General features: G+C 40.4%; 3 protein-coding genes across 5 annotated transcripts; 1 reads left to right on the top strand and 2 right to left on the bottom strand.

Moving 5' to 3' along the window:
- Positions 1-595: 595 nt before the first annotated feature.
- Positions 596-1319, bottom strand: LOC123981941 (heat shock protein 30-like). The gene has a single exon (XM_046067209.1). It carries the CDS (start codon positions 1172-1174, stop codon positions 596-598), a length of 579 nt encoding a protein of 192 aa, XP_045923165.1. The 5' UTR covers positions 1175-1319.
- A 1793-nt stretch (positions 1320-3112) lies between these two features.
- Positions 3113-6034, bottom strand: si:dkey-175m17.6 (N-acetyllactosaminide beta-1,3-N-acetylglucosaminyltransferase 2). The gene is made up of 2 exons (XM_046066674.1): positions 5907-6034; positions 3113-5279 (listed from the first exon to the last, which is right to left on the bottom strand). Exon 2 carries the CDS (start codon positions 5248-5250, stop codon positions 3898-3900), a length of 1353 nt encoding a protein of 450 aa, XP_045922630.1. The 5' UTR covers positions 5251-5279; positions 5907-6034; the 3' UTR covers positions 3113-3897.
- A 1257-nt stretch (positions 6035-7291) lies between these two features.
- On the top strand, positions 7292-26356 carry smad2 (SMAD family member 2). 3 transcript variants are annotated; one of them, XM_046066670.1, is made up of 12 exons: positions 7292-7439; positions 9680-9779; positions 9907-10207; positions 16791-16880; positions 17813-18006; positions 18322-18456; positions 18709-18783; positions 19754-19807; positions 20042-20254; positions 20527-20664; positions 21440-21584; positions 22249-26356. In XM_046066670.1, exons 3-12 carry the CDS (start codon positions 9951-9953, stop codon positions 22370-22372), a joined length of 1425 nt encoding a protein of 474 aa, XP_045922626.1. In that variant the 5' UTR covers positions 7292-7439; positions 9680-9779; positions 9907-9950; the 3' UTR covers positions 22373-26356. The 3 variants fall into 3 exon arrangements, with proteins under 3 accessions (XP_045922626.1, XP_045922629.1, XP_045922627.1); XM_046066673.1 differs by having other exon boundaries at positions 18709-18771; XM_046066671.1 differs by having other exon boundaries at positions 9680-10207.
- Positions 26357-26996: the final 640 nt, after the last annotated feature.

Genomic DNA, 26996 nt, shown 5'->3' on the forward strand with positions numbered 1-26996 from the left:
TCCGCTGGCCTCTCCCCGTCCACGCTCAAAGTGTATGTGGCTGCCATTGCAGCATTCCACGCCCCTCTAAGTGATGGGCCCTTGGGGAGGCTTCCACTGGTCGTGTACCTCCTCCGTGGAGCCCAGAGGATGAGACCCGTGACTCGTTCCAGGGTTCCCACCTGGGACCTGGCAGTGGTTCTCAAAGTGCTGGCTGAGGACCCCTTCGAACCCCTGGAGTCGGCTGAGGCCAAGCACCTGACCCTTAAGATGACCTTTCTCCTCGCTATCACCTCTCTGAGGAGGGTGGGGGATCTCCAGGCACTTTCGGTTTCTCCCCGATGCCTGGAGTTTGCCCCGGGGAGGGTCAGGGCCATCCTGCACCCTTGTCCAGGTTATGTCCCTAAGGTTCCGGCCAGACTGGCAGGGTCCACGCTGCTGCAGGCGTTTCATCTCCCACCTCATGTGACGGCGAAGGACGGGAGACTTCATCTGCTCTGCCCTGTCAGAACACTGAGTATTTACACTCTGAGGTCTTCCCGGTGGAGGAAAGCAGACCAGTTGCTGGTGTGTTTCGGGTGCCCCAAGGCTGGGCTCCCTGCTTCTAAACACACCATCAGTGTGAACACACACTCTGCTGTGGTTTCTCCTCCGAGCTCCTCTTGATGGTCAGCTCTCTCTCAGCCTCCTCAACACATGAAGCTCTGGCCGCCTGGATGTGGAGCTTCCCGTCTGGAGCCAGGCAGCAGGTGACGGCTTCGGGGTTCAGCCCTTCAGGCAGATCAAACTCCTGTCTGAACTCCTGGCGTCTGTAAGAGTAGGAGCCTTTCCGGTCCTCCTGCTTCTTCTCTGTCTTCCCGCTGACTCTCAGCTTCCTGCCCACCTGCCTGACAGACAGCTCCTCTGGGGAAAAGCCTTGAGTGTCCAGGGTCAGGCCAAAGCGCTCTCCCTCTTTCTCCAGCTGGTAGGAGAGCGGTCTCAGGGCCACACTGCTTTGGAAAGGCTCCGTCTCCTCCAGGATGTTGTGTTGAAGTTTGTCCATCAGCTCCAGACTGCTGCGGAGCTCCTGTAGGTTTCTCTGCAGTAGCTCCTGCTGGTAGAGCAGAGGCTTGACCTCTGGCCACAGACTGCGTACAGGCCAGTACAAGTCCATGACTGGACTGAGGGCAGAGTGGAGTCCGTGAGAGCACAGCATCTTCACTGTGTGTTTAGTGTTGAGTCCTCGTAATCTGAGATGAAACACTGTTAAAGTGTCTGTCCTCTTCTGTGTTGCTTTCTGTCTCAGCAGTGGGACTGCCCCAGCTTTTGTATTCTAACTGGAGGAGCTCCAGAGTCTTCAGGAACCTTCCTGTCGTCACCACAGCTCTCCACTGGGTGGCGCTGTTAGTCAGGAGTGCTGATGTCCAAAACACTGGAAAGATCGTGTGTTTTCAGGACCACTCCTGCATTTGCAGAAGTTAAACATTAGATGTCACTCAAACTTATGTCATTAGATAAAAATTTCCATTTTCCTAAATTGCAGTAATCATATGCTACTTAACTTCAATGGGATCTCACTTTTTTAAATACTTGCTCTACTTTTATTTGTCCAGTTTGTCTTGGTAAAGGAATCTCGTAGTAGTAGAACTAGTTGTTGCAGCTATTACTACTAGTAGCATTTAAAACAGTATAGAGTAGCTTTGTAGTTAAATTTAATTATTAATACATTAAAATTTAGTTCACCTTGCCTCAATCTTTCCATTTCCTCATTAGTGTTCAGCAGCTCAGTAATCTTCCCCTCTGTGTTCCTTAGATAGACTTATCTTCCTGTGCAACCACATTACTCTGAAGCCACTGTCTGCCTATTAGTACCAAAATCAATGATAGAGACCAGACAGGAATGGGCTTTAATACAATGAAGAGAAGAGAAGAGAAGAGAAGAGAAGAGACAACGTTGTAAATTAAGAATTACATGACAATTACATTAAAAACTTTTCATTTAATATTTTATACTGGTTCAGTGAGGACACAGTGACACCAAGTGTCTTATCTGTCTTCTCTATTTTTTGGTGATTTTATATCACAACTTTCATTCTCCCTGGAGGAGATCTCATTTCCTATCTCCTCCTCTTCATTTTCCAGCAGGGTAAATGAAGACGGTTATTGTAATTTCCTTTGTTTTATTCTAACTTTGCCGGGCAACAACAGATGCAAAACACATTTACTTCCTGGTTTTCATTTATTTCTTGTAAATATATAAATGTTTGCTTTGTTAACAGTCACAAAACTAAAATTTTCCCTCACATAATTTGCTTCCACAAATTGCACAGCTCCCATGTGTATACTCTGGAAATAGCTAAACCACCAATTGCAAAGATGGAAATTTACATCATGTAACTTTGTTTAAAGGTACAGTGTGTAAGATAAGAACTGAATTTTTGTTTTTTTGTTTTTTAGCTTAAAACGTTCAAAAAATGAACTAACAGTTACAGAGAAGTAACAGTCCGGATTTTATACACAGTACTGAAGTAGCATGCTAATCATCCACTTTGTACCTCAATAGTCCAATAGTATAGTTCAGCCCCCCTGTTGTTTCATCTGCAAGATGTGTCAGAGTGGCGAGTTCATTATGTTACACAAGCTGTCTTAGCTTTTTTAAAAATGTGAAAATATTTGGCCTCTACACTCCGTCGCTTGATGGGAGTTAAACCCCAGAGTCAGAATCCTAGTCGGAGCTGCTGTAAATCACCATGGTACAGTGTTCTCTGACGTCAAACTGGTCTCCATCTGTCTCAGAGGCTGTGTTTGGTTCACTGGGAGGCTGTTGAGTCTGGTTCTGTTGCCTGCACGCTCCGATTCCAGTACCCATTCCGGACTCAGTCAGCTAACAGGACCGCTAAGTTAGCTGCACGGCTAACTGAGCTAACTAGCTAATGGCAGTTAGCAGCAATTATGACCTGATATGTGAAATGCTTCCCCTTATTATTTAGGAGTATGAATTCAACAGGTGGAGTAGTCTCAATTTTTACACATTGTACCTTTAAACACCCACAGTGCACTTATACTGTGAGTGGACTACCAAACAACTAAAATATAATATATAATATAACTATAACACCATAAATAAAATAAAAAATAAGGATATTCAATAGAATTATGTTTTTAGAGACAAACATTTATTTACATTATACATTTTTTGCTGGAATCCCTGAGGACAGCAACAGACCTCCAGTAACACCACTATCACTTCCAATTTAGAGTCTTTCAATAAATAGTTGGATAACATTGCCAGAGTAAGTCACAATCACATTTGCCATGAATTCAAATCCTCATCAGATATTTTTAAAAATCAATCATTGTGGTGTTTTGTCTTCTGTAACCATGAATGAAAAAAGTGAGTGAGTGTTGATTTTGTAAAATCCAAGGCCCCTTTTAAAATCAGCAACATATTGTGCAGTTAAAAAAACTTGTAATTGTTCCAAAATCAGATAACATAATTCTTCTATACATTACACCCTTCCTGGCTAAATGATAACCACTGTCAAAGTCAAGCATTGCTATAAATGATTACTGAAGTTACAAAAGATATGCATGAAAATGTATAAATTTCATCAGGATCAGTTGCATTTTAATTATTCTGCAAAGTTGATGTGAAACACTTTGAAATGGACTCTTAGTTGGAACTGCTGAAAATATGATTTAAACAAGAGAAAACACAAATAAATGCCTTCATAATCAAAGTACCCCCGAGGTAGATCAGTCTCCTCCTCAGTCTTATGTAACTCTTCGGAGGAAAGGTACACTGCATGTGACCTTCATAGAGTACCGCCTGCTTGACATGAAGATGCAGTCACAGTGTGTAGCCTGAGCTTTCCAAATGAGTGTGGTGGCAGCATTCATCCTGTGCTTAATAAATCCTATTTGGCAGGCAAATGAGCCTCAGCATTGACCTGGCATGTTCTGGAGCTGCCTCCACAGTGTCAGCATCTCCTTGGGACTCCGTCTGTGAACAAGCAGAACAGATTTGTAAGCGCAGGGATTGTCCCTGTTTGTCGATGGGAGATCAAATGTTAGAAAACCCGGGTGGTGGCTTGGAGTGAGCCCGAGTCTGTGCAGGCACATGCCCAGATACACATCGTCTATCGGGAAAAGGCGGACCCTCTCAGACATCGCTTTTAATCGTAATGCAAGTGAGCCAGAGTACACTACCCCTCCTCCTCCTGCGTACGGTGGGTACACGCCTTTGTAGAAACTTTCTGGTATGTAGTATTTAGCGGACGGCTCACGGTTTGGCATTGCATTATAGATCACATCCCCCAGAAACAAATCCATGTCAGTTTCATTTGTATAGGCTTTCCAGAGGTTGTGCTCCTCCCATTGCTTGTGCAGGTAATCCAGAAGGGCACCTGTTCGGACAAAGACATCATCATCCCCTTTGAACACAAACGTGGCAGTGGGGCAGTATTGCTGGAGCCAATGCCAGAACAGCAAGTCCTTTAGGGTCAAGTTAAAGAAAGTGTCTCTGAAATCCCACTGTAGGATATCCGCGTATTTCTGGTTCTCAAGCTCCAGGAGGTTTTTGAGGTCTGGGTGAGGACCTGTACCAGAGTCCTGCCTTCCAAGCAGAAACACTGTGCGCACTAATTTGCCTTCCTTATTTGATTCCCCCTTCACCAGACCACTGTGTCCCCAGGTTTCACGGATGGCCTGCCTGTTTTCAAAGTTCCCCACTTGAGATTTGATGGCCATGATGAGCATGGGAGAATCCAGACCAAAGCTGCTATTGTTCCTCCTACACATACCAGGCTGATTGATGAGGAGCGGATACTCCCGGCAGTGCATTGACCAGATAAATGCCCTCATTTGTTCTGGCAAGCTGTTTAAATCCTGCACACGAGGGACTGAACACTTGTGTGACATGCAGTCAGAAAGGCATTCATCTTCTATTTCTGATAAAGGCTTAACTTTTGGCTTCCTCATTATCCCAGTTGTGTTTCCTCGCAGTATTGGATTGTGGTGACGGTCCCAAGCATGCTGCAACTGGTTCCACAGCGCGCTGTCCTCCAGACGAAGGTTCCAGAAAGGGCCAAGTGGGTGAGAGGCCAGTGCAGAGGAGTTGGCAGAAATCCCTGGGGCAATGTAGTGTATGATTATTTTTGGAGGCGTGTAGGAGATGGTGACGAATATGGTCACCATGATATAAATCAGAAGGTGGCTGGTCATCATGAAAGGCAGCAGGCACATGCACAACAGTCTCCCGTTGCATTTGCAGCACCTGCAGAATTTGCCCATTTCCCGCGGCGTACAAATCGGACTCTCACCTGCACACACATATAAAATATTACATGAGAAAAGATTTTTGTAATCATAACAGAGAAAATATATAAATTGCCGCCCTATCCTGAATGACCTCAGACCACTGCAGTGACATTGGTCTACCTAGGAGATTTTTACAGCCAACACTGCAGGCAACCCTCTGGAGTTTCTGTCTCCTAGGTGATGGTCCAGTGAGGTTTATTATTTGTTTTTGTCTACACACTCAAAGCTTCATATAATACCTACCTGCCAGTAGACACACAGCCCCTGTAGACACAGTGTGGAACATGTAATATGCAACTAAGTGGATTAACTCTCTCTTTCTTTAGCTCGGAAAAGTTGGGTTAACAATATTTTGCCCATTGGCTTCAGTGGAGTATTTGAATTATTTTCCTTTTCAACAACAGCACTTATTAAATGACCATATTTCACTGCATGTAAAATATTGACATGGGATAACAGTCTAATATCCTAAAGTCAACAGCATGTTGTTACTCTACAACCTACAGTAGCCTATAAACTTGCAACAATTTGCCATGGAGTCTACTGACAGTCATTCTTACAAGTGTTTGCCAAACCCTGAGGCCACTAGTTAAGGCAATGACTGAAAGACAAAGCATAAAATTACTTACAAGTGTGTGGACTCCTTTCGTTGGTGAAGCTGACTGAGATAAAAGACAGTGACTTGTTGTGTCACCTTTATGTCTTACTGTTTTCATCCAGCTTGATTACTGGCTGGTTATAACGCGGCCAGTCTGTAGCGCATCACGTATGTCCATGATGATGAAGGATAAAATGAAGCATCCCTTAAATCTAGAACAGGCGTTCTCATAACACAGCAGTAGCCGCAGCTGAGCAACAGGTCCCAGGTGACTGTGCGCAGAGAGCATGCGCCTCTTTGGCTCCTTTAACAGTGTATGGTGAGGAAAATAATCACCGGTTTGAAGTACCATCTATGCTGACACACCAGGCAATGATTCCTCCACAGAGAGACTTTGATTTGCGTGCACGTGCCGAAGGTTCATTTGTCTGAATATTTGCATGATATCACCAAATGGCCTATAGGTTGTCGCAACCACAACCTTCTGATGATTTATCTAAGTGATTACTGCTTAACATTTCACAACAAACACGAAAAAGCACGTAGGCTTAACCTGATGATCCATAGCCTACTCTGCCTTTAGGGAGGCGTCATGTCCTTTTAGAAATTTGTTTGCGGTTTTCAATGAATAAATAAATAAATGAATTTTAATAAATAGCACAAATGAAGCATGCCTGGGCTATTTTGAAAAAAAGAAAACTGTAAAACATTTAAGAAAAATAGACGATAATGTTTATCCTTAATAGACCCAACTGGGTCTATTAAGAATAAACATTATGCATTAATAATAATGTATAATAACATTATTAACTTAACTGAGTTAAGTGACCAATGATAGGCTAAAGTAGCCTATAGCCTATATACTGTCACACGATTTCAATGTAATATTTATATAGGCTTATATAGTTTATGGTAACCCTGTGTAGTTTGTCAGCAGCAGCACAGTTTGCTTTATTTTTAAAATCAAGTGCTTTCACTGTAATTCACAATTTGCATAGCACAGGCCTACAAGTGTGCCTCGTCGCGGTGTGTTAAAACACTCAATTTTGAGAATGGAAGAATTGTGTAAAAAAAAATAAAAAAAATAGTGGTAACATTGTATATTTTATTCGTCTATCTATAATATGTAGCCTATGTTTATTCTATGTTATTATATTGTATTCTCTCCTCTTTAATAAACGAGCTACAGTGTTATGCAAGTGCAAAAGGACAATCAAGGTACCCACTGACAAACATCACCGACATACCTTCGTACGTAACAGCGTATGACAGGCACGACCTCGAGCCAATAAAACACACGTCTGGCAACAGGTTATCGGCTGAACCCCGGGATTCAGCCAATAGAAAGATAGAGGAGGCGGGGCATTAAGTCGTCTCGCTGCCGTTAATGTTTTGCATGAAGCGATACATGTTTGGTTGCGCTTTGAATGAGGGGCCATCATCCCGGCGGCTCGGAGGTGGAAAATACAGTTTAAAGTCTCTCTCGGTGCATTTTAAATGAACAAGAAGGCTTTTCTGACAGACACCTGAGAGGCCGTTTAGTATCCTTTCATCTCCTCGTCGGGTAAGTGTGTTTTTAACAATGAAACTGATCGGATTTGTTAGCGACGGAACGTGCAACAGACCTGTTTATTTGTCTGTGACACAAAGTAGCAAGCTTGCTAGCGGATTTTTCGTACTCTCTTTTTTTTTTTTTTTTTTTTTTCCTTTTTTTTTTTTTATGTTTGTTTTTGGAGGCGAAGGGAGGAGGAGGAGAAGGAGGGGGGCTGTCATTTCGAGACAAAAGAAATCTGAATATTCTTCACTGTGCCTGTATATCACAGCAAATGTCACCTATCTGTGAAATGAACTCGCTTTTTTTGTGGCTTGTCAAAGTCTACATCCAGTGGCTGATTAGTCTGAATTGCCGTTTGTAGCGTTAGCTTATTCTTCTAACCGTGTGTGCTGTGTGTGTTTTGTGTGTATGGTCTCGGGGGAACAAGTAACCCAAACAGACAGTGTATCACAAAAAAAAGACGAGACATTGCAGACAAAATAAGGTTGCTTATTTTGCCCACAAGGCCCTGATAGCCGTGGTCAGCATTTCCAGTAGACATATACATTGTGGCCACATCGGCACGTTTTTTTTTTTGCTTTTTGTTCCTTACATTAAGACTTTCTGTTCAGTTTTATAGGCTTCCACATACAGCAGTGTTTTTATGTTGTTATAAGAGTTTATCCCACCTCCTTTCGTGTATAACCTTTAGCAAAAGGAATAACCACAATATTAAGTGATCCTTTACTTTGCTATATAATACTCTTCAGTGGTCACAATCAAGGTATTGACCAACCTACAGTATTTTACTTCCAGCCTTCTCTTATTTAGACATCAATGCAGTTATTTATGTAGTGTATGCTAGCCCTAGTGGATGGCATGCTCGAATGTTTAGACAACAAACTAGCAACTGCAGGTACTAAGAGTATGGCTGTTGTTAATTATTTTCAGGAAAGGTCTGCCTCGTTCTGAAAACCATTCATACTTGCACTATTAAGTAAGCAGTCCAAGGGTTAAGACTGGGAAATGGATTCTTAGAAGGAGCTTGGACTTTCAGAGGAACATGCCGAGGACAGTTATCCCTTCTTCCCTTCCTCCCTGGCACCTGAGTTGAGAGGTTGTGCTGCTATCTGTTTATATTTTAAGCCTATTTGATAAATAATGTGGTGCTCTAATCTACACCTGACAAAAGTGTTTCTTTTTTGAGATGACTGGGCCCACGGAAAAAAGATACGATTTCAAATTTGATTTAACAAATCAATTTGAGTATTCTCTGTAGATCCTTTCTGGACTTGCTTTGTCTGAGCATGTGTGTTTCCTCATTACGCTGGAAAATGGATCTTGGCAGTAAAATGAGAACTTTAATAAAGGATAAGGTTACATATGCAAATCAGAGCTCATGTAAACTCATGTTTTGCATCCATAGAATTCCATATTTTGGTAGCTGTTTTCAGCACTGTTGCCTGCCTGATAGGAATTTCAAAATAGTGAATTACTCACCTGCCAGAATGGTTGACGGTCTGACAAAAGGATCTGTGAAACTTAAAAGGTTTGAATGAGTCGGCACGCTTTGTGTGGTAAGGCTTTAAGACCCTGCTCCTAAGAGGGGTTTAACAAAGTCCGTATGAGAGGGTGAACACTGGTTTTAGCATAGTTTTACTATAGGAACAGCTTAGATATTGACATAGATTTGTCACCTCAGTAAAAAAAAAAAAAACATTGCTTGAACATGACTTTAAAGGTTGACCTCATAAAGAAAAGAGACCATGTATTGGTTTGGATCGTCCACAGCCTTGTCATATGGAATATAATGGATAATTTTGCAAAAGTACATGGTTCTGTTGTTGGTAGTACACAAAGAAATGATTTGTTCAGAACTACAGCTTTATGTACATCTATGAGATCAAGTGACCCAACAGTTTGGTATATATAGTGAAATGTTGGGTGGTGATAGGTTTATATGATAAATTGCCACTAGTAAAAACAGTGGTAAATGAAGGATACATCTGCTCACTTTAATAATCACCAATGCACAAAATTTTAAGTGGTTTTGTGAGATGGCAAACCTGTTTATTTTGTTATTATAATCGAAAAGCACTAAACAGCAGAGCAAAGCGTGCACCAGCAGTAAAATGTATTTATCAGAGGTTGACCTACAGAGAGACGAATGGTGAATATGGAACAGAATCCGTGAATGCTTCCAAACTGTAACTCTTTGTGTTCACACGTGTTGATGTGTGCTTTCTTTTTTTTCCCCCTCTGTTTCTTAGGTGTCTTTGGATGTACTCCTCTCCACTCCTTACGTTGTGTGCTTTCAATCTGATATTTCCCAAGACTCATCTAGACTGATGCCTTAGTTCCAACTAGACAGTAATTAAAAACGCATACATATATTCTGTGTTTATATAGTTTTAAAAAAAACTCCAGTGGGAGTTCAGACAATAACCCATCAACCATATTACCCTCCTTCCCCTCTCCCTTTTTCTCTTTACGTCAGACTAAGAGGGCCATCAAAACACACACATACATACATAAGCCACCATGTCCTCCATCCTTCCCTTCACTCCCCCGGTAGTGAAACGCCTCCTGGGGTGGAAGAAGACTCCTGCAGGGAGTGGAGGAGCAGGGGGAGGAATTGGAGGAGTCGGGGAGCAGAATGGAGGTGGGCAGGAGGAGAAATGGTGTGAGAAGGCTGTGAAAAGCTTGGTGAAGAAGGTGAAGAAGACGGGGCAGCTGGACGAGCTAGAGAAGGCTATCAGCACGCAGAACAGCAACACAAAGTGTGTCACCATACCCAGGTGAGATGAAGACAAACACACATCCGGTATGTCCACGGCCTTTCTGGCTCTGTCTTCTACATGCTTACACACACACACACACACACAACACACACACACTCACACTCACACTCAACGTGGTCATTATTGTAGGGAATTGTAACAACCATGTGTCATGCTATTATGAATTATCAAAACGAATCAACTAATGGCTTCAGCACTAACACATGGCATCGAGTCGTGCTCACATTCAGACAAGCACACATCCGCAGTCCCTGTGCACTGGTATACCACAATACCACCAACACAGATCAGCGCAGCGAGTTGTGTCAACACACATGAAAGCAAGAAGGAGGGTGACTGGTACCCACAGGCTTGCAGTAAGAAAAGTCTTTGTTGTGCAACAGAAGGTCCACTTCCGCTTTCTGTTGTTCAGCAGGTTAGCAAGGCAGCAGAAGTGAAACCTGATTGGAGGAAACAGATGTCCAACACGATGCCAGCCAAAGTTGTCTTAACTATATGCAGGAAGCATGTCTGCGCGTTCCCCATTGTGTGCTGCGATTTGGATGGTTTGCTCTATTTTGATCAATCGCTGGATAAGTGACAGGCTCTGATCGTGCCTACGCTTTGGTCTTTTTACAAAATCCTGAACTGCCTGATATACTGAAACTATGTTTCAGTATTTCCTTTCATCTCATTACAGTTTGACATAGGCTTAGCTTGTTGGAAGGCATTATCTGGATTAAGATCATCGGATGTTAATCATTAATCATCAGTTAGCTTTTTGTTTTATGTATTAAAAGCCTAGAGTTGCACCAATACTCTGCGAGCACCAGTATCTCTGTCCTTCTGCAAATGAAGTTTGTTTAGATACCATGTATTTGAAAAAAAATGTGAAAAATTTAGATTTTTTGCCGGTTTTACAATCACGATGCCTACTCAACATTGTGATGTCGGTCAGCAATCGCTAATGGACGATGACATTGTCCATCGGCTCAACCCTATAATCAGGCAGACTATAGTAAACAAAAGGTAAGAAGACAAAAGGCATTCTGAATGGCTGATGTCAGTTTAGGATGGCGTTATACGTTTACCCTGGGCTTTGGTGCACACACCAGCTCCCACAGACATATATATATATATATATATATATATAAAATGATGAAAGTTGAAGACATTCTCCACTATTAACAAAACAATGGAAGTTTACAACCTATGACAAAACTGTAGAGAGAAGAAATAATTTAACAAAGTATTAATACTTCTAAATAATTAGTCATTTAGCTGAAAATTTTTTCCAAAGCGACTTAAAATTGCTATAATATCCTGTGGAGCAACTACGGGTTAAGTGTCTTGCTCAGGGAGACATTGGTGGCTGTCACAGTGGGAATCAAACCCGGGTCTCCCACACCAGAGGCATGTGTCGTATCCACTGTAACATCGCCACATATGATGAATGTCTTTGCGAAGGCTGTAAAAGAGCAAAGGAGGAAAAATAAACCTTTTATCCATTATATCTGTTCACTTTCCTCTGGAAACGGAACACTTTAACCTCAGAGAATAGAAAAAAGTCGTTTGACTGTCTTGAAAGTGAACTGTCCACCCAAACCTGCTAATACTGTAGATGTGTAATCGGAATGATTACAGGTCTTGTGGCTTTCAGTGTAGACTTCTCCTGTGTCACATGACTAGGTACACGAGCCAAGTCACCAGACCAGGTGAAACCTTACCACGAGAAAGGTGGCAAAGTCAGGGGAGCCCCATGAGAAGCATGTGATTAACGTCAATCAATCCGCAGAGGATCTGCAGAAAGGGGAGATAACTAGGCTGCTCTGTGAAGATTTTATGAGCTTCCCGTCTCAAATTTTCTATGTAATCCACCCTCTCTCTTCTTTCTCTCTGAATTTCCTTTTAATTATAAACTATCAATAATAGAATCTGTCCCTGCAGAGTAGTTGTGTTTCATCCACGTCCGCCAGAAAACGGCTCACCTGGAGCTGATGGGGATTTAGTGTCCTGCTCAAATACAGTTCAACAGGGCAGCTTGTTTTTAAAAATGGTGTCTTGAAGCTTGGTCGTTCATTGAAGAATGCCATTCCTTATCACCACACCACCATGCTTCCTCGGGTTAATTTTTGACAGGTAGGAACACACACGGGCCTCAAGACTACCCATTTATTATGGGTATTACAATGTGATCAATGTAAATCTGGCATGCATTTGGTTAGACAACTATCAGTGTATTTGCATTGACAGCATATTGTGTTGACCTCCAGGTGAGAAGCTGAAGAGGTGGCAGGATAAATAAATATGGCAGGTGTCTGGGTTAGCAGAGGCGGTGCTAATACTAGTACTGCGTGTGTTTACTTTTCATGTATTATGGAAGGGTTCATCTTCTACGACTCTAGTAATATCAGATGGCGATGTTCCTGGTGGGGTGATAGTGTCTCAGCAATGCTGGCTGACGTCAGGCATTTCTAATCACATTGTGGCCTTAATGCATGCTGTGTAGATTTACACTTTGAATCGACACGCTAGCTTAAATGTGTTTAATATCAAAGTTATTGAACCAGTGTGAGCATCAGTGCTGGCTCAGGTAAGTGCAGTTCAGTGGAGCTCTCATCATTGTAGCCGGTACTGCGAGTGTGAGTGTTGTGGAGTTCGGCAAATAAAGTATGAAGCAGGGCAGTGCTAGGATTACATGAAAACTGTTGACCCAAGATGACACTGCAGCATATATCAACACACGGTATGTGGTTATATACTGTATGCTGAACACTATACCCGAAACTAGTCTCATTGAATTTAGAGAAGTACATGTGGAAAAGGGATAAAACGTGCACGTGAGGCTTAAGTGTCTTTGCCAGGCCTCTCTGTTTCTTCACTCTCAGGAATGTAGGCTAGATAGTAGCTTCTGAAGTGGTAGTGATAAGGTGACGGTGGTTCATGTTAGACATTTACTTGAATACTGCTGCTGTCTTCAAGAAATTTTTATTATTATTATTATTATTATTATTATTTTTTTTTTTAAATCTCTGAATTTCAGGGTTTGGGACGTACAAGCAACGTTCTTTCAGCTCTATATAATGAGTCACCAATCACCTACTTGTTTTGCGCTACTTTTTGTTGTTTGTGCTGAACCAATTGGTGAAGAAGTCAATTGTTGGTAGTACACAAATAAATATATGGAAAAGTGCTTTCGTTTGCTTAGCTGCTTTTCTTGTATTAACGTGTTGCCATTGGTCAGCAAATGGTAAACACTGAAAGGAGTGAGTTTAAACAGAAGTGTGGCAATGGAAAGTGTTTTCTGTTGCCATCACTTTTCACAGATTTACGGTGGCTTGGTTAAAGTAGCTCCATGTTGGAGGCAAACCTGCCATCCAATTGTAGGCCTGGGTGAACTGCTTGACGACAGAGCTCAGTAGTTTCCGGTAGATGGCATGATGATGCATAGATCACTTCCCTTTGAACACAAAAGTATGGTTGATTTAAAAAAAAAAGAAAATAAATAAAAAAAAGTTTCTTAGGCTGTTGGTATTTGTCTGGGGTTTTTGCTTGGGTGGGGGAGAATTTCAAAGAGGTGTCTGGAGGATTTCTCCGAGATAGCAGGTGTAGGACTATGTAGATTTCTCTGAGTGGAGGTAACAGGAAGTCCTCAGCTGTGTCAAGAGATAGCAGGCACGGGTAACTTTTTGAACAGTAGACTGTTCTTGTTTTTATGTTGGTCTAGTCAAAAAAATTTATACATTTATAGTCAATTTTTACTTGTACTGGGCTTAACCTTTTATGTACTATTTTAATCATTTTAGGTGTGACCTATTACGATCTGTCCAGGGACAGCAGATGTAAAATAGCCTTTTGGTTAATTCTTGCACATTATACATTTATTTATGTTAATAGTGTGCATTGTCCCTGTTAAATAAACCTGAAATAAATAAATTAAAAAACGGTGTACATCAGCTCTGGGTGCAGATATCCTTGTGATGTTTTGCAGATTTAACATACAAGTCTAGCTTTGTGAGTGGATGAGGATCAGGAGTCATGCTCAGAGAGAGGACTTTTGACAGACTGCCAGTAGGGATTGTAGTGGTGACCTTTTAAGTGAGAAAGGAAGAAGGCAAGACATTAGCTGCGTCTGGATAGTCTACATGGGGCTTGTAGTTGTAGAACACTTTGGCTTGGCTGATAAGTGCCAAGATACCGGGTCTTGTACAGACTGGTCTGGCAACTCTCTTTTCTCTGATCAGACAACAGAATCGCCTCCTACTCCCCTCTCTTCTCCAAGATGCTATGGAAAAGAACATCCGAAGAGCTTTAGAGAACATGTTAGCAACTGTCGGGATGTGTGCTTTCTTCAGTTATACACACTCTTTGTGTTTGTACATACACGTGTTGTGTATCTGTTTTTTTGTTTTTTTGTTCTGTTATTGACACATTTCGTGCAGTCACATATCATTGCTGCATAGATGTACAGGTGAAACTCAAAAAAAATAGCATATCGTGCAAAAGTTCATTTCAGAAATTCAAATTAGGCGAAACTAATATTATATAGACTCATTACATGCAAATTGAGATATTTCAAGCCTTTATTTGATATCATTTCGATGATTATTGCGTACAGCTTATGAAAGCCCCAAATTCAAAATCTCAGAAAATTAGAATTTTACATGAAATCAATAAAAAAAGCATTTTAAATACAGAAATGTCAGCCCTCTGAAAAGTATAATCATGCATATGTACTCAGTACTTGGTTTGGACCCCTTTTGCCTGAATTACTGCCTCAGTGCGGCGTGGCATGGATGCTATCAGCCTGTGGCACTGCTGAGGTGTTATGGAAGACCAGGATGCTCCAATAGCAGCCTTCAGCTCTTCTGCATGGTTCAGTCTCATGTCTTTCATCTTTCTCTTGGCATTGCGTTCAGGTCAGGCGAGTTTGCTGGCCAATCAAGCACAGTAATCCCATGGTCATTGAACCAGGTTTTGGTACTTTTGGCAGTGTGGCGCCAAGTCCTGCTGGAAAATGAAGTCAGCATCTCCATAAAGCTCGTCTGCTGAAAGAAGCATAAAGTGCTCTAAAATGTCCCTGGTAGACGGCTGCGTTGACTCTGGACTTAATAAAGTACAGTGGACCAACACCAGCAGATGACATGGCTCCCGAAACCAACACAGACTGTGGAAACTTCACACTGGACTTCAAGCATCTTGGATTGTGTGACTCTCTATTCTTCCTCCAGACTCTGGGACCTTGGTTTCCAAATGAGATGCTAAATTTGCTCTCATCAGAAAAGAGAAACAGACCAGTTCTTTTTTTCTTTAGCCCAGGTGAGACGCTTCTGACGTAGTTTGTTGTTCAGGAGCGGCTTGACAAGAGGAATACGACATTTGAAGCCCATGTCCAGGACCCGTCTGTGTGTGGTGGCTCTTGATGCAGTAACTCCAGCCTCAGTCCACTCCTTGTGAAGCTCCTCCACACATTTGAATGGCCTTTTCCTGACAATCCTCTCCAGGCTACGGTCATCCCTGCTGCTTGTGCACCTTTTTCTTCCACTCTTTTCCCTTCCACTTAACTTTCTGTTAATGTGCCTTGATACAGCACTTTGAGAACATCCAACTTCTTTTGCAATTACCTTTTGAGGCTTTCCCTCCTTGTGGTGGGTGTCAATGCTGGTTTTCTGCACAACTGTCAGGTCAGCAGTCTTCCCCATGATTGTGAATTCCACTGAACCAGACTGAGAGACCAATTAAAGGCTCAGGAACCCTTTGCAGGTGTTTTGGATTAATTAGCTGATTAGAATGTGACACTTTGAGCCTACAATACTGAACCTTTTCACAATATTCTAATTTTCTGAGATTTTGAATTTGGGGTTTTCATAAGCTGTAAGCCATAATCATCGAAATTATATCAAAGGCTTGAAATATCTCACTTTGCATGTAATGAGTCTATATAATATATTAGTTTCACCTTTTAAGTTGAATTACTGAAATAAATGAACTTATATGATATGCTAATTTTTCAAGTTTCACCTGTATACATATCTTAGAAATACTGTGATGTGCTGAAATGTGACTTATGTGTAGTTTAGATTGCAAATGCAAGCAGACATCGCAGCAGCTTATTGAACCTTAAACCCTTGAAGACACATAAAGTGGTGAGGTATTATTATTCATATCTTTCTACAGTGCGAGTTTGATCACATATGTAAATTATTATTTAAAATCAATTCATCTGGCGTCACCTTTCATCTAATAAGTTTTAACAGGCAGCCACAATTCAATCCCCTCTACCCCCCTTACATCACCTGTTTGCACCACATCACTCTCTGTCCAGTTTGGATTTGTCACATGATCACCTGTCACCCAGTTAGCGTCTCTTATTGAAAAGTGCGGTTCTATTTTAAAATTTCCGTCCTTTGTGCCAATAAGAGACCAACTGTACATGTTTGTGATTTCATCCTACTAATTTGGAATGAAATGCCTCATGTTTACCATCTGTTTGCTTTTATTTTTATCCTTTTTGCACTTGTCCTGTGTGTGTGTGTACGCGTGTTTGTGTGTGCACATGTGTATGCATGTCTTTTGTGTGCGCGTGTATGTTTGTCTGTAGTAATTGCTCAGATCTATGGGGTCTAGGCACAGGCCACACGATAGAGCAGTGGGACTCTACAGGCATGTACGGATACCATGACCACAGCAGGTGAATATACTCAAACGCACTCTAAACACACAATGAATCAACAATCCCTATCCATCTCTTCAAACCTGTTCCTTTAATGTTGTCTTTAATGTCTTTCTGTAGTCTACAGTATCACTACATACTGGCTTGTGTGGCCACCTCTTTTTATTAAGATCATCAAAAGCCTTTGAAACAGTCTATAATGTCATAGCCTCATAAAAAAACATATCACTGCCATTAGTGCAATAATGATTTATATAATACAGGAATAAGGAATAATTTTGCTGTATTTTAATGAAAATGTACATCAATTGGAGTTGCAATAGCAAAGATGTCACACAATGTGAGTGATGTTCACTGCCTATGCTACAGATGAATTGGTAGTATTGATTACTCTTCAAAATAAATAAAGATGGGTTTTAGGGTGATTTCCACAGAGATGTTGTGTCTATAATAAACAATCCTATTTGCAGTAAAGCAAGGTTTGTAAATTATAGGCTGAATTTACAAAGGAGCTGAAAAGATTAATGTGGTGGTGTTTTGTTTTTTGGATACTAGTTTCAGAGATTACTGTAACTTTTATTATATTTTAATGCGTATTTTTTCAATTCCCCTATGTTGCTTTTAAACTTTTTTATATTTCCCTGTTGCTTTTATGTTTTATGTAAAGCACTTTGAATTACCTTGTTGTTGAAATGTGCTATACACATAAACTTGCCTTGCCTTGCTCTTTGTAGCTGTGCTGATGAGTCTCATAAAACGAGGTTTAGCCATAAAACATAACCAGCATCCTGAACGCCGCTGGTTGGCGAGTTAGTGGCCTTACTTGTTTGTCCTGTTTGTTTCCATTTGGATATTGCCTCGCTGCAAAGTGCAAACCTTTCTAAACATCCCGCCCAGTTTATGGTGCCCTGTGAATATCAATGAGCTGTCCTCTGTCCCAACCTTCTCAGGTCACTGGATGGGCGTCTTCAGGTGTCCCATCGTAAGGGCCTGCCCCACGTCATCTACTGCCGCCTGTGGAGATGGCCCGACCTTCACAGCCACCATGAGCTGAGGGCCATTGACGCCTGCCAGTATGCCTTCAACCTCAAAAAGGATGAAGTGTGTGTCAATCCCTACCATTACCAGAGAGTGGAGACGCCTGGTAATAATTCTTGAAATAGTTTTTAATCTGAATGCTGCTGGCTGTGATCTTCACGGTGCCTTGAAGGTCTATAATCAATCATCATGCAACTAAAATTGGCATTATCACTTTACTGTACTTCACTGTAGTTTTGCCAGATTGTGTAGTGGAAACCACTCTGGATGTGTTTATTTCCCTGTGTTTTCGTGTGTGTATAAGAAGCACAATGTTGTTGCAACAGCACACTTCGTAAAAAAACAACAACATGCATTTAATTATATGATTTTTAGCAAAATCAAATTTGCCTCTGCCAGTGACGCTTCCTTTTCTCTCCAGTGCTGCCTCCGGTGTTGGTGCCACGCCACACAGAAATTCTGACAGAGCTTCCGCCTCTAGATGACTTTACAAACTCCATCCCTGAAAACACCAACTTCCCTGCTGGCATAGACCCTCCTAATAACTACATACCAGGTCTGTATGTGGGGCAGGAACATTTTATTTTTTCTTACGTCAGCTGTCAATCAAGCCAATAGATTTGTTTTAAATAGAAGTTAATTAAAGTTACAGTTGCCAGTTTGGTGGTTGTTTGTACTGTACATATGATCATAGAGGCATGACCTTTATTAGCCTATGACTTGCATGAACACACATAGACCTGCAGTCTTTCTCATGTGCAGTGTGTTCTTTAAAATGCATTCTTATCATATGTTGTGTTTTTTACAGAGACTCCTCCACCTGGCTACATCAGTGAAGATGGAGAGACCAGTGACCAGCAGATGAGTCAAAGTATGGAAACAGGTAGACTAGCTGAGTGTTGTGCTAGTCTACATACAGCTGTATATCTCACTAGTTGGACACACTGTAAGGTTGAGGGTCAGAAGATCAGTTTTGACATTAAAATCATTCTCAAAGCCAAACTTTATTTTCTTGCGCTTATAAACACATTATTACCGAAGTGAACATAAGCAGTACAAATTACACTAGGGTTGTCACAATACCAGAAATTTAGTAGTCAATACCAATGCCAGTGAAATTCCACAATTCTTTATACCCATTTTGATACCACAGTAAAAAACAAACAACTACACTCGTTTAAAAAACAAATCATATGAAAATTACAAAGAACTAACAGCTGTGAAAGTTGTGAGAGGATGTCCAGGACAGATGACAGTTTATTTGATGTCAGTATATTCATAAATGAGCAAGCTATTTGAAATTACAACCTTGCAATATGCCAGATTAATTAATCAATTAATTTCCTTAACTTGTTTTTACAAACTTTAAGGGTTGTTCCTATTTTATTGCACTTTTAAGATTGTCCCTGACTCCGACCATACTGTCGGGTACCTTAGACAGACATTCCCTTATTTGCGCTGCAAACTGCATCGTTGGTGATTTTCAGTTGATGTGAAACACTAGCCTAAATTGGCTCTCCAACATCACATCACAACATCATAAAACTAGGAAAAATCTAAGCTTTAACACGGAGATATTGAAAGTAACAGCTGTGAAAACCAACGAATGTTAAATATTAAACTAACTTCATCCCGGTTTCCATACACGATATCAGAGCTGTCGTCTCAGATGCACTTGTTGGATCCCGGTACATACTGTACTGTAGAAAAATGAGTACCGTCATGTTTTCAGAATTTTGGCATCGACTTGTTACATCAGTTTTTGTGATATTCCCTAGTTTACACAATCTGTACATCAAATGTAATACACTTTATTAAAATGTGTTATATGATGTCTCTTTTGTTTCTCCCAGGCTCACCAGCAGAAATGTCGCCAAGCACCCTGTCACCTGTCAGTCATGGCCTGGGTAAGACTGCTTTATTTGTATTTCTGTATCAGTTTTCCTCAATTCTATTGCAAGTCAGTGTAGAACTCTTTAAAGTAAAAAGTGAGAAGTATTTTGATTTATTGTAGAGCCATGGTAGTATTGAAAATTAACTGAAATCTTCAAATATAAAGGTGTAGAAAAGCTAGCTATTGAGGTGATAGAAAAAAAGGAGTTAAGGATTTTGAATATGTAATGTGATACATTTCTTTTCAGACCTTCAGCCGGTTACCTACAGCGAACCAGCTTTCTGGTGCTCGATAGCCTACTATGAGCTAAACCAGCGGGTTGGAGAGACGTTTCACGCCTCACAGCCATCTCTGACAGTCGATGGCTTCACCGACCCTTCCAACTCTGAACGCTTCTGTCTAGGGCTCCTCAGCAATGTTAACAGGAACGCAACTGTCGAAATGACAAGGAGACATATAGGTACAAGCGCACTCGCGCACACACACACACACACGGAGATGTACAGTAACTTATCAGTACAGTTAACAAAGTTAACTTTCTTTGAGCAAAGTAATATCTTTACAGAGAAGGAAACTTGTAAAGATGAGGGAAGGCAGTGGAATCCTATTAGGTCAAGGTTTGTCAGGCTTATGGGAAGTAGTAGTTTTCGCATTAAATTATTTTTTTTATGGACATTCTTCTTCCCATTCTTTTTGTAATTTTTTTTTATCTTCACATTTTTCCTGTCTCAGGTCGTGGTGTGAGGTTGTATTACATCGGAGGGGAGGTGTTCGCTGAGTGCCTCAGCGACAGTGCCATTTTTGTCCAGAGTCCTAACTGCAACCAGCGATACGGCTGGCACCCTGCCACAGTTTGCAAGATACCACCAGGTTTGTATACATATATAGTATTTTTTTCTGTTTTTTGAGCCTGGTGGATACTACACAACTGTCAAAAGGCCTCCTTTCTGCTTTGGAATTAGGATATATTTGCACAGTTGACATTTTATTAACAAAAAGTGGACTGAGCTCCTACTGAAACTTAAATCTGGCATCTTGGATCCATAATGAGGAACAAGAATTGCTACCACCAAATAAAACTTTATGCTTACCTTTTATGATGGCTTTGTTGCTGAACATTATTCTTCTTTTCACCTGATATTGATTAAAATGAAGCTTGAGAAAGCTCACTAATGCCCTCCACAATATGACAGTTTTTCTCAGACTCTCACCCACACTCACTGACTCATCTGTACCCATGACTCTTTGAACATTTCATTCCTGGCCAAATGAGCAGTGTGAACAGTATCATTACCAAGGCACAGAATTGTACAGAAAAGGAAACGCGGATCTTGTGGACATTCAGGGGTCAGTCTTGTCAGCATTGTGGAGAATATTCACCAACATACAATACACCCACACCTTCCAATGCCTCTGCTTGGTGCTTTGAAGTAAAGTGCGCAGAAATGGTGAAGTGAAATCACCAGTTTTGAAAACACACATTGTTGTAAAGTAATTAATAATTAACCTTTTGGGTGTAACTAACACATTCATAAAATTCAAACTTACCAAGATGGAGAAAGGTGTTCTATGTCTGAATTAACTGTTGCTGATGGTGATGACTAGTCTATGTTTGACAATTGTTTTGCATTTGTTTATTTTTTAGGCTGCAATCTGAAGATTTTTAACAACCAGGAGTTTGCTGCACTGCTGGCCCAGTCAGTCAATCAGGGGTTTGAGGCAGTCTACCAACTAACTAGGATGTGCACCATCAGAATGAGCTTCGTCAAGGGCTGGGGAGCAGAGTACAGGTATGCTACGCACACCATTCTCTTTTACTGTACTCTTCGGTCTACCCTGTCTTTGTTAGGCTGTTATACCAGCAGCATTCGCCTTATACAGTAGCAATAAAATATTTCTTGTAAATCTCAACTTAAATGTTAATGTAATCAAATCAAAGATGAAACCAAAGCTATTTGCCACTGCCAGGGCATTACCTTTTATCTAGCTTGTTATAACAAGTTACCATCAGAGTCCAGAGCCACGATCATAACATCATAACAGGCACCTTCTGAGCAACAGGTTAACATGTATGAATCGGTTTTCTTGTTTGTTTGTTTTTCTGAACAGGTATCAGCAGAAACATTTTTATTTTATCAGGGAGCAGCATAAACAGTCAAATCACAATGTTATTGCATCTTAGCAAAACTTTTTATGCAGCATTCAGGTAACAACTGGGATAATAATGAGTATAAATACTTTATCACTTTGTCAGTATTTTCTTTCAGTACTAATGAAAATACTACTACGTGAACATAGGGGGGATTCTGTCATCATCTAGAAATGCTACTAGGGTTGTGATTAACATTATAACCCATAAAGATCCATCACATATCACACTTTGGGCCTCAACTGGACCAAGCAAAACAAGTGAGATGTTTTTCCTTACCCTTACGCTTTATTTTATCTCTGCAGACGTCAGACAGTAACCAGCACTCCATGTTGGATTGAGCTTCATCTCAATGGCCCCCTCCAGTGGTTGGATAAGGTGCTGACCCAGATGGGTTCACCATCAGTGCGCTGCTCCAGTATGTCCTAGACAGGGTTTGGCTGCTGCTGCTTACGCAAAGTCAAACTGACATCTCACAACATTTGACCAGTATGTCTTAAGGGAGACCGCCGTGCAGTCTTAAAACTGATGTGCTAACAACATTATGAAAGTGGAAAAAGGAAAGGATTACACTATGGACCTGGAGGACGGGAGAAGACATGATGGACAATAGTGGAATGTTAACACTGATGTGTCAGTGAGCCTGATCACCTTTGGCTCTGTTGGATTAACGATGACATTCTAGTAATCATGGACCTCGTAATTGAAATGACCCTGCAATATCAAAATGACAAAGAGAGTGATGTCAAAATGGACCAGACTATATTCAAAAATAAAATGAGAACAGCTGTTTCTGGGATTGAGCATGTGACCTTCTAATTTACAGGACAGTCTCTCCAACCACTAGTTCTCCTTTCCGCTTCACTACCTACCACAGCACAACTTTGATTCAGCGTCAAGATTTCCATTCACACAAGGTTGACCAACAGTAGTACTGCCACTCCAGGCTCATGTTCAACCAAAGTCAGCTTTGCGCCTGGACATGAGTTTGTTTTGTTTTTTCTCTTGGTTTTTGTGACCAAAATTTCATTTTTATCTGAGATTTCCACTTGTCGTGCTTTTCTCCCAATGTTCCTGTGCTAGACTGACGGTCTTCAGCTCTTTTAAAGGGGTGACCACTGGAAGAACAAGTTGATGTATGCCCCTTCTTCGCATGTACACACACACACTGTCACGCAGACAAACCTTTCCATAACTTACTATTTTAACACCCTTTTGCTTTGAAATAACGACAAATCAGTTCCCCTGTGTTTTAATGTTGATTGATCCTATTCAACCATAGGTGTGCAGTGGGGTAGATGTTCGAGTGTGAGGAGTTTTTATTGTAAAGTGTGGTCAGTGGCTAACCACTACAGATAACTGGAATGATTAAGTAAGCTAAGGAATTCTCAGCACAAGAGCGTGGTACATGTCACTCCACTGTGAACTTGGTTTCAGATAGTAATAAAAGCGTACGGTGTTAGACAATTAACAGTTTGCCCCCACCTTAGATTCTTTTTGTTAACATTTAACAGTGCATTTTGCTTATAAAGAAGAGATAAATGCAGTTCCAAGAGTCTAAGCCTCACTGACTCCCCCTGCTGTCTAACAGACAAAAAGACACCCATCTCTAAACGTTCCACTGATGTAGTCATCGCACAAGCCTCGTGTGTGTGTGTGTGTGTGTGTGTGTGTGTGTGTATATATATATATATATATATATATATATACTTGGACTGATGCAGGGTTTCCCCATTATTGACATTTTATTGATAGGAAGATGAAAATGGAAGTCCTGCAGTGTGGGACTTTCAAATATTTGCTTCTATACCATACTTGCACTGCCACAAATTATGCCCTATATCCCTTGATAAGTTGCCTTTGATGTAAAATACAGCAAGATATGCTTTGAAATGTACAGATAGGAATGTTGAAAAGCCCAATTGAAGTTTGGACAGTTACAAAAAATATATAATACATGTTCACTTAAAAGATGTTATTCCTTATATTGTCTGAATTGGCTTATTAAAAAACATCCATTTGATTTTCAGGAGTTCAAATTTTTTCAACTCAAAGTGTTTAAGCTTTAAGCATTGGACAAGCTAGTTATACAACACAGCTGTTATTTTCTTTACATATTCTTTTAGCTGCGTTTTTGTATTTTCATGTATTTTTTTATATATATATGAATATATTTAAAATCTTCAAAGCTTTCTTCCTTTTTATTAGAATTGAATATTTTTTTAGAATATGCCCTCTGTTTGAAATGATCACAGCTTGATGATGAAGTATGTAGGATATAACATTTTCACTGAATTTACCACTGACTGAGAGGCCAAGTCACTATATTTACCATCCTCTATTAATCAAAACCTGATTTGGCTGCTAAAATGGTTTTGGTTTGGTAATTTTGGAAGGTTGTATCCTGCCTTGCTGTTACTAATTTTTCAGCTCTATGGGTAGGACCCAAATTATGATAGTGCTGCCCCAAAGACTGAATGTTTGTATTTACAGTATATCCTGTACACTGCAGGTCCACTGTGTCATAAACCTAATTGCTGATGAAAACCTAATAGCTGCAGTTTTCCAGTATTTAATTGTATTGGCTGAATCATAATGTTGCAATTTGCTGATGTCCTTTTGGGTTTTGGTTAGTTGCAAATTGTTACAAGTCAATATACCTGTTTGAAAATATGTTAATTTTCAGTATACCATGGTCATTAGAAAATGAAGATCAAATACAGTATTATTTTTCAGTATCAAAGCAGTTGGTATTCTCTGACTTTGGAAAGTGAATTTGTTGAATTCTGTCTTACTTAAGCAACACAGGACATTCCAGTTTGCAGTGTGACAGCTGCTGCCAATGCAGATGTTTAATTCTCAAGACTCCTTGAACACTGTTCATTAACCGCGAGTGTGTTTACATGCACACATGATATTATATCCCAGTCAAGGCCTCTTTACCCTAATGAATGTCACCGCGAAGCAGAATGTCACCATGAGAAATGGGGTTGTAAGTGGGACATGTATATAAAAATATACTATCTTGGCTCATACTGTCACATTCCAGATAGCTTGTTTTGACTTTCTCCAAATTGTGACCAAAAAAAAACTTGACAGTGGTCTTAACTTGGTGCGCAGTAATGCTGATGTGCATGTAAACACATTTTCTATTTGATTATTCACTACTACAACATGTGGGGGGAAACGTACATTTAAAAAACAATTGTAGGACACCTAATGAAGGTTTAATGAAGGCTTAGTTTATCATATAATGGCAGATAAAGAAGTCCAGAAATCCTGATGTTTTATCATACATATTGTGAGCATCCTGCAGAAACTTAATAATTCAATATTTTCATTTGATACACATTTTTAGATGACATCCTCTGCTACAGGGTGATGTACTTCAGCACTTGGACCAAACCAAAAACATTGACACTTCAGAAAAATCTCAAAAGCAAATCATGGTCCCTTTTAATTATTTTTTTTTTTATGTTTCTTGACCATGGCAAATCATGAACTATACTTTTTTAGAAAGAGATTAGATTAGATTTTTTTTCTATTACTCACTTGTAACCAGACTGAAACCAGCCAAATGAAGTGATGTTTGTCTCTCTGTATGTGTATCTGTCTGTCCACCTGTCAGTCCTATCTTTTAGCTGGTCTGTCGTATTTTGTTTATTAGGCAAAAAGATGACTGGACTTGTCATCGCCAAAGTCAGTACACATGCTAATATGAAAATATAGTAGATTGTTCTCATTGCTAACCCACATGTTTGTTCTATGCAGTGACATTAAATAGTTTGGACTGAATACTGAAAAACATTTTACGCATTAAGAAATATGCATAGTGTATTTTCTGATGGCTAGACATGCTGTTTCATGCATATTGTCAAGGTCCAGCAAAAGCCTTTGTATCTACTTATTTCTTTTTCTTTCAGTGAGTGCCACCCAACATTGTACCCCAAAACCAACTAGCTTTTTTCACTTCCTGAGAAGTGTGTTTTGGAGATAGAAGATGACACCAAATGAGGTTTGATGTAGGATACATCTACACATTTTGAGGGTCCATATTCCTATTCAAAGATTACACAATGTTTTTTTATACTTATTATTATTGTGATGACAATTGTGTATCCCCAAATGAGCCTCTTTCAGATGAATCCCTAAGAAGGTGGCTGTTTGGAGAAAGTGAAGTTCCTACATGTCACTAGTGATGTTATTGTATAGCTGTACTTATTTTGCCATACATGCTGGTCCTTTTTTCTTGCTACTGTATCAACGGAGCATATTCCATTAGACAATGCAGTGTTAGGATTTCTGTCTTCTTCAAACACTGATTATGATCTTCGTAGGCTTTCCAACTATTCTACATATACAGACAACTTCTTACAGTGTACACTAATAAAGCTGTTTTAATCCACCTGAAAATTGTGTCTTGTGTTGCGTGTCTGAATCTAAAATCACTTAGAGTGGTATACATATGTATACACATAGTGCAACATTATATGTGATGACACTGTTCATGTGAAACTGATGAAGTAAAAAAAAACAATGGCCTTAACATATGAGTTCATGTCTCACTATATTCTAATTTAAATGTGTCACTGTTAATGATATTTTAAAATTCTGACTTAGATCTACCAATGGCGGGCTGATAGAGGGCGGGGCTTATCAATGAATTCCAGCAGGCAAAGGTACTTTTCGCGGCATTTCAAACCGACACCAGAGTAAGCTAGCTAGGAGCACTTGCTAGTAACTATTTACCTCCCAATTCTGAAAACTCTGTTTGCAGTCTATGGTCGGTACAAGTTAAACTGTTAACCTTGAACACCATTTGGGCTGGCTGCTTGTTGGAGTCCTGGTAATGGCTAACCTTAACCTTACCTAGCAGGTAAGCCCAAAACAACCCACAGTTAGCCTTCCCTCACCTCAACACTACCCATAACTTTTACCTTTTTTTTTTTTCAAATTTGACTGTAAAAATTACAGTATGCTCTTAACGATTAATATGCAAAACTGTTTTATTTTATCCACTGGTCTCCAGTAGCCCCAGTTTGTGCCTCACTAT

This window comes from Micropterus dolomieu, linkage group LG13 (genome assembly GCF_021292245.1).
Source record: "Micropterus dolomieu isolate WLL.071019.BEF.003 ecotype Adirondacks linkage group LG13, ASM2129224v1, whole genome shotgun sequence".
NCBI classification, from domain to species: Eukaryota; Metazoa; Chordata; class Actinopteri; order Centrarchiformes; family Centrarchidae; genus Micropterus; species Micropterus dolomieu.

What these genes read in the sequence shown, in the direction of transcription:
- si:dkey-175m17.6 (XM_046066674.1), bottom strand. Translation starts at nt 5,250, where the DNA reads ATGGGCAAATTCTGCAGGTGCTGCAAATGCAACGGGAGACTGTTGTGC.
- smad2 (XM_046066671.1), top strand. Translation starts at nt 9,951, where the DNA reads ATGTCCTCCATCCTTCCCTTCACTCCCCCGGTAGTGAAACGCCTCCTG. An exon ending in CCAGAGAGTGGAGACGCCTG is followed by an intron (nt 18,007 to 18,321) that starts GTAATAATTCTT and finishes TTTTCTCTCCAG; the next exon opens with TGCTGCCTCCGGTGTTGGTG. An exon ending in AATGACAAGGAGACATATAG is followed by an intron (nt 20,255 to 20,526) that starts GTACAAGCGCAC and finishes TTCCTGTCTCAG; the next exon opens with GTCGTGGTGTGAGGTTGTAT.
- LOC123981941 (XM_046067209.1), bottom strand. Translation starts at nt 1,174, where the DNA reads ATGCTGTGCTCTCACGGACTCCACTCTGCCCTCAGTCCAGTCATGGAC.